The 11,172-nt window shown below is 52.9% G+C and overlaps 1 protein-coding gene across 1 annotated transcript; it reads right to left on the reverse strand.

Moving 5' to 3' along the window:
• Window positions 1-6,609: 6,609 nt before the first annotated feature.
• BCL2L10 (BCL2 like 10) lies at window positions 6,610-9,800 on the reverse strand. The gene is made up of 2 exons (XM_048956913.1): window positions 9,336-9,800; window positions 6,610-7,777 (listed from the first exon to the last, which is right to left on the reverse strand). Exons 1-2 carry the CDS (start codon window positions 9,735-9,737, stop codon window positions 7,646-7,648), a joined length of 534 nt encoding a protein of 177 aa, XP_048812870.1. The 5' UTR covers window positions 9,738-9,800; the 3' UTR covers window positions 6,610-7,645.
• Window positions 9,801-11,172: the final 1,372 nt, after the last annotated feature.

An 11,172-nucleotide genomic window follows, 5' to 3' on the forward strand; every position in this document is an offset into this window, starting at 1 on the left:
AAGTAAGGGGCTGCCACAGTTCCCTGGGCAGCAAGGCAGAAGCTGGCACTGAGCAGCTGCTGCTGGCCTCCTAACTGTGCGCAAACCTGGGGACAGCACGCTGCGGCTGTGGGATGCTTGGGTAGCCTTTGTGACGGCCTCAGAACTCCAAGTCTGAAGAAGAAAGCTTGTGCTCATGGGATGAAGAACGAGTCCCCTTCAGAGCACACCGACATCATCTCAGAGATGTCTCCCATGAGGGAAGCGAGTACCAGAAGTGCTGAAGCAGAAAGCCAGGAATGTGAAAAACAGGGAAAAACTTTACTTCCCCTGAAGAGACAGTAAAACATTTACCCAAATTGTTCCAGGCCTTTTCAAAACAAGCAGAGCACTCCACCACCTGCCAAAACCCAGATTTTTTCAAAGGAGATAGAAGGCTCCTCTCCACTCAAGGCAGCACGGTGCCTGTGGCTGCCAGGAGCACTGTCCCTGTGCCCATGGGGAAAGCCCAGCCGCCAGCAACAGGCTCCGGTGAGGCTTTCCTGGCTTTGTTGACTGGTATGGCCTTATCGCTGTTAAAACACTGTGTTTCTGTGACTTCTTCCCCCTTCTTAAATGTCAACTTGAAGAGAAAAATTTGGGAAAGGTCACTTAGCAGAGAGACTGGAATAACTCCAGCCACTTGGATAAACACACATAGGGTCAGCTGCAATGAGAGGGGATTTTGAGCATGGTATTTACCTGTGATGAACACGTGCTGTGTTTCTGAAGGAGGGTGAGACTCTATGTACCTTGCATAAGGCAATCAATCTGCTTATCAACCACCCATCTGCTGCAGGACTCCTTAACCCTTCAGCACACCCCAGGCAAGAAGGCACATTGCTCCACTGACATGGAGGGACACAGCCCTACGGTTGAGGGAACCCAGCTCTGGGGGGGCTGGTCCCCACACAGAACACAGCCACTACACTGTCCCACGAGCTGTCTAGGGCAGGAGCCAAGCTGCATGCGCACTGCGCTTGAGTCATGCCAGCAGCCTTCCCAGGCAGGTGGTGGGTTCTAGGAGAGCAGCAGGACCTCCACTACAGGCACAGACAGGGGCCTTGCACAGCCAAGCCCCGTGACCTCCTTGAAAGAATTCATCTTTTTGTGGAATTCAGTCTCATAAAAAAAAAAAAGCGCAAGCAAGCGTTCCATAAGCTTGCAGCAATATTTTGACTGTAAATAATCTAGGGAGCAAGGTCACATTCCCAAACAGAAGCGTACCAGAGGAAGGGCGGTGCATGCAGCACGGGAGGCCAGCAGCCCGCATGCACCCAGTGTGGGGCCCAGGGAGCCCAGATGGGCTCTGGGGGATGGCAAGGATCCTCAGGGAGAAGCAGCAGGGGTGTGAAGGCAAGATGTGGAATGGTTTCATCTCTCCTTTGGCAGCAAGCTGCTGCCCTGCTCTTAAGTGCTCCAGTCTGCCACGCAGCCTTGGATATTGCTACAGCAGCCCAGGGAGGGCAGAAGAAGCAATGTATAGCTGTCAGTGAGGCAGGTGTTGTCTTACCCTGAGTCTCACTAAGAGCAATACACAGACCCTAGAAGAGTGCTTTTTCTTCCTATACAGACTCAGGCTAGGTTTGCTTTATGAGAAACCGACTTTATTTCTGAAGGCTGGTGAAGGGTAACGTTGCCATGGCAGAAAGCTGCATGCATGAAGAGCAGCAAGAGCACACTGAGGGCACTGCGCTGCTTCACACCTCCACACCACAGAGTAAGCAGTCAGCCCATGCCTACAGCAGCTGCAGCCATGCACAGAGAGGTGCTCATGCTGAGAGGGTGAGCAGGGCTGCTGCATGCATGTGTTCTCTAGGGCATGCACAGGGGAGGGAAAAAATATATATCAGACCCTGCTTATATGTTACAGACTCTTCAAATGCTGGAGTGCTCAGCAGTTTCTGTGGAGTTTTGGGATGGAAACCACTCACTGACACAGCAGGGCCATGTTCCACCACAGAGGCAGTGACCATGCACAGCCCTGCTGTCCTGCACATGGCTCTGGGCTGCCCCTGCTCCTATCACCGCCACTTTATCATGTTATCTACACGAGAGCAGTGGATTTCCTTCTTGCTCATGCCATGCAGTCACTAGAAATCCCTGTAACCACCACCCATCCAGCACTGCTCCGCTGCAACATCCCTTCACAGCCATGTTCCCAGGAGCACACAGGGCACACTGCTTGTCCCCAGCACCATCACAGCTGTGAGCACAGCATCTGAGGATGAAGAGGGGACAAGCTACCCAAAAACCAGCAGCAGTGACCCTTGCAAGCTGCTCTGCCAGCTGAGATGGCAGTTTGGGACAGGGAGTTGGGGACAAAGCAGGTGGAGCACACAGCCCTGGCTGAACACTGCGCCTGCACGCAGCTCCAAGCCAGCAGGAACAAGGGGTGCCCAGCAGCCAGGTGGCAGCAGCCCAGCCAGTAGTCCCAGAAGGAACCTTGCTGGCAGCTCCTGGCTGGCTTCTGGGGCAACAGGAGTGAGCAGCTCCCTTCATCACAGAGCCAGTTCCGCCTGTATTTCGGGAGCATCAAATGGGCTCAAAAAGCTTCATAATTAACATTTAGAAATTAAAGTAGTCTGGGATTCTTTCAAAGATACTAACAGCCACTAGTAAGAAACCAACCAGCTTGGTAGTGCACTGAAGACTTTCTGGATGGCACTCAGAAGAAGCCCAGCACTTCTGTGCTTTCAGTACTATGCACTGCAGACTAGAAGCACTAGCATGAGCTCAAGGCTTTGGCATCACACTGCAGCACCACAGCTCTCCAGCTACCATGCCTGCTGCTCCCAGAGCTGCAATGCAGCACTGCACTCCCACGAAACTCAAGCAAACTGGGCCATCACTCCCCAGCCATTGCTGCTTTCTGAAAGCCACAATTTAAAAAAGGGATGGTATCAAGAAAGCAGTAAACAGGGTGTGGAGTTCCTGCTGCTACTCGCTATATGCTGATCTGTTCAGAAACAAACAAAAGAGCATGTTCAGTTAAACACAGGAACTCCCTCAACTGAACCATTGTCATAGGTCAGAATCATTGAAAGGATTAAATCCAGAGGACAGCAAAAACTTCCTGCAGTGCACACAGTGGCGCTCTGAGGACATGCTGTTCTCACTTGCTGTGCTGTGGTGTCTCTTTCTAGAAGAGATCTGGATTTCAATCTCCCCAGTAGTCAGCACAATCCCTTGCTTGAACTACAACTGCCATTTCTGTAGGCATAATTCTCAACTAACAGATGTGTAGTGCTCAGACATAAAATAGGTGAATGTTCTGAAACCACAAGACTGCCCATTTTCTAGTATCAGTTACACAACACTATGCTAGGAACTTACCGCAGGCTGCATAGAAACAAGTGACCTATTTGAACTGGAGCCCTATTTGAGAAGGGAAAGTCAGATCCTGCCCTCCTCATCTCATTTGAATAAAGTAAACAGGCCGAGCCCAGGTGGAGAAACACTGCAGCAAAACCATCTTGTGAGCTCAGCACGGAGCTGATTTCCTGACTTCTCACACTTGACTTCAAGTAAATCAGGAAGTTTGTGCAACTCTGTTCTCACTTCAGGGCTTCACAATCCTTACGAGAAGCATGAGGGCAGAACTGTTTAAGTTGTTCCAGTAGCAGCAGCATTCATGAAGGAGGTGCACCATGACTGTCTAAACCTGAAGGAGGTTACATCCCAGCCATGCTTACTTCCCCACCACACATCTCCTGGTGGCCAGGGATAGCGGACTGGAGGCTCCTAAAGAGTGCAGTCAGAGAAACAGAAGTGAAACCCAGAGGTCTGCTTTCAGAATCCACACTGAATGGGCATGAGAACTTGAGAGATTACATGAATAAATGCCACATGCTTGATCTCACTTCCTTCCAGAGGCTCAGCCACCCCATGACACATCCAGCAGGGCTACCCTCCAGGCTGGGAGCACCATCCTGCAGGACCACATTGTATCCCCATCAGCTCCTGCAGGCAGAGATGGAAACAGACTCAGCACCTTCAGCAGGACACAAGAGATCAAATTCTTTGCATTACCACAGCAAAGTTGCTTAAAAACTGATACACAACACCATCAGGGGATTCATGTTTTCTTAAACTCACAACAGCATCTCATTTTTTTCCCCAAGTAGAAAAAGGAAGCACTGGCTATTTAAATGCCTCGGGAAGCCCAATCAATAGATTTCTCTTTCTGTTAATGAGAAGGCAGCTGGGCTCCTTCAGCAGCACTGCAGCCTTTGCCAACACTTACAATGAATGCCCCTTCACAAGGAAATGGTGCTGAGCAGGTGTGGTGCCAGCAGATAACGCCAACCGCTCCAGGAAGACCGTTGTGAATGCCAGTGTGGGCTGGGATTGCTGCCCTCCAGCCTCCCAGTCCGGCACAAAGTTCCCAACATAGCAGAACACAAAGTGCTCAGACCTGGTACTGACAACCAAGCAATGAGCACACAGCTTCAGGCCAAAAATACCAGCAAACCAAAGGAATGAGTGCAAAGATGGAGGGCAAGCAAGGCTGAGTGAGCACCAACATGGGACAGCAGGGGTCAAAAGGGACTCCTGACCTCCCAGGAGTGCAGCTCTGAGGCCTCACTGAAACCCATAACAATTAGTGCGCTAATTGCCACACAGTACCAGGCCTGTCACCTCTGGCACCTGCCTGGAAAGTACACAAACGTTGGAGATCTGAGAGCTGCAATCAGGATTAGACACACTGCCTTGCTCAGCCACCACCTAGTTTCCTTCTGTATTTGAAGAAAGGAACAACTGAGTCCAGCTTCCCTTTTCTGAGGCAGGAAAAGGGACGAGAAGCAGTTCTCAATTGAAACACAGTACTTCATTGAGACAAAGTCAGACTGAAACTGAAAAAACAATGAGAAGGATGAATTAGCCTGAATGACCCTGAGGTCAATGGCACTCCTACAGCGCAGGCCATGGTGCTCCATCCCACAGCAGCCCTGGGAGCTGTGGCTGCCCTGGGTCAGTCCCTCTGCGCCATAGTGCTCACCATGCCCACACGGGAGTCAGGAACCAGCAGGCACAGGCCCAGGCTCAAATTCACTGGGGCACTGGGACAGGCACAGCCATGCGTGACCCCTCCTAACCCCCTCCCAATCTTTCTAAACCACCCTAGTTTCTTCTAGCTCCCAAGAGAGCTACCCCTAGTTTCTCCTGTGCCAAAGAAGAGAGGCAAATGCTTTTCAAGCTGTACCTTTTGCACCACAGGCTGACAGGACTTTATTCAAGGACACTTCCAGATTGTTTTCTTTTTCTCCCAAGCACGCTGTGAAACGACAGCATTATATCCTCTGTGGCATTGCTTTGTGTGATCTGCCAGATCAGGTTACACTGGAAATCAAGATACAGGTATTTTCATCTTTGCTCTGCTTGATACTGGAAGGACAATGAGACCCACAGCAGGACGTGCACTATGTGACCTCTGCTCAGAGCACTTCTTGCCCTGCTGCTTGCTTTGCTCTTCCATGCACATCCCCCTAAGCACTCTGTTTTGGAAACTACCTCAGCTTCCCAGCATTAGTCAGCTTACACCCACTGCAGCGAGTTTCGAGCAGCTCCTTGCTGCCAGAGATGGAGGAAGTCACCCAGGGGCAACAAGCTCTGCTGGAGCAAGCTAGACTGCCTGCGTGGGACCATGAGGAGGCACACAGCATGCCGCAGGGTCTTAATCCTTTTGCTGAGGAGCCAAACCAGGGTTTAGAGAACTGGAAGTCAGAGAACAAGCAGACATTTGTTCAGAGCAAGCAGTGTGAGGGGGAGTACTGCGAGTTTCTTCCCGCCTCCATGGGACTTACCGTCTCTCAATGTTCCTTTTTGTTGTTCTCCCTGCATTTGTGTTCGCTCAGCACAATGGGGCTCTATGTAACTGGACCGCAGCGCAGGCGGCTGCAGCCCACAGCCCTGCTCGGCCCATCAACCAGGGAAAGGAACAGTGATGCCACAGGCCACGCTGATCCTGCTGCCAGGCTGGTGTGCCCAGGTCTGTCACCCTGAGCAGCATGGCCACCTGGAAGGTCTGCAGTCGCTCTTTGGATGGCCACAGAGCAGGCCCAGCAGCAACAGCACCTTGCAGCATGCACCAGACCACCAAAGCCAAAGAAAGAGGCAACTCTGAGAACTGGCTGTGTCAAAGGAGTGTGAAATGGCTTTAAAGAAAGCTTGCAGTTGCTCAGGTATTACTAGTCTGAGAAGGGCTGAATGCAGTCAGCTATTGCTCAGTCATTATCACACCACGCAGAAACTCATTCCAGTAGAGGAAAAAAAAAAAAGCAAACGTGAAAGCAGCAACTCAGTCGAGAACAAGTTACCCTGTACAAGTAGGAGCAGCTCCCAGGTGAGCCTCTCAGTACTTAGCTATGTTAACCAACTTGGGAAAGTTTCAGCTAGAGAAGCCACAGGCTTACTTCCACTTGCAGCAGTGAAGCCAGCCTTTCAGGCTGGATCATCTCTGGGGGCAGTCGTGCCCCTACAGCTCTGAGCTCAGCACCCCTCTGCAATGGTCACCCTGCTCTGTGCCACACAGCTCCCCTGGGTCAGGTCAGCACATTGAGGAGGTGGATGCAAACTGATCCACCCAAGTGAATTTTAAAAAGTTAGGGGTTTTTTTGAAAATAAAAATACTTAACATTTATTCATCATTTTAAGTCACCATAGTGAAATTGTACACGCTGTAAGTAACCCAGGAACGTTATTAAAAGCTACCAAAACAGAAGGCAATTTGTACAACCATGGAAAGAAATACACAGCATGTTGGAAATAGAGTGAAACATTTCTCAAACAAGACAATGCCTGATACACATTAGAGTGAGAAGAACCAGCATTAAAAAATGAAGTTTCAAACAAAAATAAAGATGTCATGGCTACAAGTATTATACAGTGATAAATACTTCAAAAATATATTATGATATATGGAAATTCTCATTTTGTAAGGGAAATCCAGAGAAATTCCAGCCTCCACTGGATTTCACTATACCAATTAAGGTTTAATATTAAAATTCCTTTCAGTAAGAACTGGAACTGCAGCCATTACTGTCCTGTATCAACACTTATACTCTTGTAGTGTCATGAAATCAGCCTTACATTACATCAAGCCATAATGCCTCACATCACAGGTACTAACTGCTCTAAATCAACCAACAAGTTGCCTTTCAGTAACAAGTGCTGGGCACTGCATGTGAGCCACAGACCGTGTTCTATCAGTCGGTGAGGCCACGCTACAGTATGAACAGCAGGCGAGGTCTGGGACTGCCTCCATGTAAATGCCTTGAACACGGGGTTTAGTTACAAGTCCACCACAGCTTTCTCCTAGCATGACATTGAGCACTCAGAAGTTACAGTACACGAACCATGGTTAATGTTTAGGTCAAACATTCAAAAGAAAGTCCAGAGGATGTTTGGGGCGACACATTGTGAACACGCACAAATGGTGGTCTGGTTTGTGCTGTTACTGGGTAGCGAGTGAAGCGGTCTATAGCCAAGGGTTTGGTGAGCGAGTTTTCGGAGCCAGTTTAAAAATATAAACTTCTTCTTAGAGGATCTGTTCTATAGAAAATAGAATGCAATCTGGTAAAACAGTTCTGAGAGTACTTTCCCATTGCAAGATCCATCCATCAGCCTACCGCACCACCAAGAGAAAAGCTAATCCTGCTATTCCAAACCCTGCTGCTGCCATGATAGCATTGCTTAAGGTACTGTTCTGGTCAGCTGGTTGGGAGCCATGTCTGCCGAAGAAGCGACAGAAGCCGTCCTAGAAAAGCAAGAGAAAGGACATTGAGTTGGTTGGCTTAGCAATCGGTCATTTTTCTTTTAAACACGTCTGAGTACAGTTGGGTTCAAATCCCAGCACAGCACCTGTAACCACAGAAATCCCATCACGAAAGCCTAAGCCCTATTGTCTTCAGCACACAAAACACTTTGTGCGAGCTCGCACAGGAGAAAACTGGAAGCAGTCGCTCCGTGGGTTTGCGTGCCTTGCTCAACAGACAATTGCAAACGTCCTATTGAGGCATTCGGCATGTCACTACATTATTTTCACCCCTTTAAGCAAGGTTTTGATCACAGTTGCCAGCATTGTTCCCCCCATTCACGATTCAGAAAGTATTTTAAACACAGGATATGGAAATTTCCACTTGAAAGCCTGGAGTTGGTCCCATCCTGGTCGATGCACGACTCTGATTACATATTCTCTTGGAAGGGCCAAGTGGATGCTGCTCAGCACTGACCTATGACAGAGCAGAGCTGGCAGCTGCTCTACCAGATCTTTATTCGTGATAATCAGAAGTGGCAGTCATACAAGTCCAGATGGTCGTGTTTGAACTCCGCTCAGCAGATGTCTATGTAAACAAGTTATACTCTTGATTTCTTCCGGAACTTTGTTCTTTACACTTTAATTTCTGCCAACAGGCAACGCGATTTTGCTAAATGACAGTTTGCATTGTAGCCACCACCATATTGCCCCCTGCATCCAGATGGAGCACTGGGAAACCAACTTCCTTTTTAGATGTTCTCCTTTCCTCTGGAAAAGTCAACACAGACAGGGGTTCATCCCCCCACTCCCTTCTGACTTTTGTGCTTCTCTGCACTGGCATCAATTCTGCTAGTTTGGAAGACGGGGAACTTAAAGTTCTGCAAGACACGTGACGTTATCTTTGGGAATACAGGCAGAGCTGCTCTGATGTCTTCAGCACTGCACTTTGAACACGGATCTCGTGGCAGAGAAGCGACAGCAGCTGCAGCTCTCCATTGCCATCAGCTCTACACCGCCACGTGCATTAATGCTGTCGCCCACATTGCCACGAGACCGCAACCCGACCGGTTCTGGAACGCGAGCAGCGCACCTGACGGCCTGCGACTTCGCTCCCAAGCGCATTCAGGGCTACACAACCGCACCGCACGTCTGGAGCGGACCCACATCAGCCGTTCTCCGGGCCGCCCGCCCGGGGACGCGGCAAGCCGCGCCCCCGAGCCGAGCAGCACCGCTCCGGCGCCTTCCGAGCACGACTGTAAGCCCGGCACGGGGCACCGACGGCCAGCCTAAGGACTGGCACGTGCCGGCACCGGGGCAGTGCGGCGCCCTTCGGACGCGCCGTCCCGCACCCCGGCACAGCCATCCCCGCGGGCAGGCAGGAGGGCGCGCCCCGCGGCACGGCGCTCACAGCGCAGCCAGCCGCCCGGACCCCGCCGCGCACCGCCGGCTCCCGGCCCCCACCCGCGCCGCTCCCCGGCCCGCGGGCACCGCTCGGCGCCGGCAGCCCCGCCCGAGCCGCGCCCGCCCCCGCCCCCGGCCGCGGCCCGGCCCCGCTCACCCATCCGCCGTGCTCCCGCAGCCACTCGCCCTGCTCCTCGGCCAGGTACGCGGCCAGCGCGGCGGCCAAGCGGCTCGGCCCTTCCTCGCAGCCGCTCTCGGCCAGCGCCGCCGCCAGCGTGCCGGCGAACACCACGAGAGCCAGCAGCCGGCCCCAGTTGAGGCCGCCGTCGGCCTCCAGCTGCGCCGCCACTCTCCGCAGCAGCGCCGCCGCCTCCCGCGGCTCGGCCCGCGCCAGCGGCGCGCAGGAGCGGAAGAAGGGCCGCTCTCGGCGCTCCAGCTCGGCCGCCGCCCGCCGCAGCTCGGCCGCCGTGGCGCTGGGAGGCAGCGCGGCGCCGCCGGCGCGGTGCTGGAAGTAATCCTCCAGCAGCAGCGCCGTCTCCTCCTTCAGAGAGCCCGGCATGGCGGCGGCCCGGGGCGGCTGCGGGCCCGCAGCAGCTGCCGCCGACTAAGAGGCGGGGCGGCCCCTCCGCCCCCGCCGCCGCCCGCGTGGCCCGGCCCGGCCCGGCCCTCTCCCGCCGCCCCGCCCCGCCCGCCCCTCCCTCAGCCCGGCGGTGCCGCGCGGCGCCTTTGTCGCGCGGCGGTGCACGCGGTGCCGGCCGTGGGGCGGCTTCACGCTTTCCCCGGCGGTGTCCCCGGCCTGCTGGTCGTTCCCGAGGGGCTCCAGGCTGCGGGGCCGTGGAACGGGCGCGGTTTGTGTCCGTCGAAGAGATGCAGCCGGATTGCGGCAGGCAAACGGACGGCGCTTGGGACGTGGGACTGGGACGCTTCGCTACAGCTGATGAAAGGGCAGAGAACAAAAGCAGCCCGAGGTGTTGCTGCTCAGTAACAGTTCTCAAGGCCCTGAGTGCCCGTGCGGGACGGCTGCACTGCCCCACAGCTCTGCAACGCTACGGATGAGTTGTGCGTTCTCACGCAGCCATCCCTGCTGAGCCCCGTTAGTGAAACTAAAAATAGAGCTGGACTCAATCCTGTTGTAGTTTCTCAGATCGCTATCGAGAGCGGCCCGATCTCAGAGCCACCACTAAGGCAAACTCTTGCTTTTACATCCCCATATTTGGTGCTTTTTGTTTTGCTTTCAACCGGGGAAATATGGTCTGTGTTTATGTGCTGGAGCTGCGGCTGGAAGGCAGCACAGCTTTTGCTTTTTTTTTTTTAAAAAAAAAAAAAAAAAAAAAAAAAGCAGGGCTTTTTGCTTTTTAAACTCGGGTTTTCCCTACGATTGTTAATCCTGGAGCAGGAATTTCCTATTGCATTCCTCAGGGCAGGGGACCAGAGGGAGAGGCTGCCATCGGGCCGGCAATTTCCTCTTCCACCCTTCCTGTTTATACGGCGTTTGTTCAGCAAGAGGAGGCCACCTGACAGTGACTGCCGCTCCCTGGCACTCGCACTTGGAGGCAGTGGCCCTCAAATATGAGACCCCCAGCCTTCTCCATGCAGGGACAGCTGTGCAAGACCCGGTGCCTGCTGTGAGTGGCAATGTGTGGGCACTGGTGTCATTGGGATAGGCTGGTTCAGCACTTCCCCAGCTCTTCCAAGGAAAGGAAATGAAACAATGTGCCTAAATTGAGATGCTTTTTTTTTTTTTTTTGCATCTAAATGAGCACTTCCACAAGCAGCCTGCATGCTGACTGCAAAACCTACATGGAAGGTAGGGGCAGCTGAGTCCCAGCACGACTCTGCTCTGCTGCCAAAGCAGAGAGCTTCGCTGCTGCATCTCAGCACAGTCTGCACGCAGGATTTACCCCAGCAGTGGCAGCCAGGCCCTCAGCGGCATGTCCTTGCCCTGTGCTCACTGTGTCATACTGCAATGTGAGGACAGTCCCGGGCTCTTGCAA

This window comes from Lagopus muta, chromosome 10 (assembly GCF_023343835.1).
Source record: "Lagopus muta isolate bLagMut1 chromosome 10, bLagMut1 primary, whole genome shotgun sequence".
Taxonomy (NCBI): Eukaryota; Metazoa; Chordata; class Aves; order Galliformes; family Phasianidae; genus Lagopus; species Lagopus muta.

Bases quoted from the DNA above. Each gene is read 5' to 3' on its own strand.
- BCL2L10 (XM_048956913.1), bottom strand. From the start codon at position 9,737: ATGCCGGGCTCTCTGAAGGAGGAGACGGCGCTGCTGCTGGAGGATTAC. The intron at 7,778-9,335 runs GTGAGCGGGGCC...TTGCTTTTCTAG, and splicing joins TGCGGGAGCACGGCGGATGG to GACGGCTTCTGTCGCTTCTT.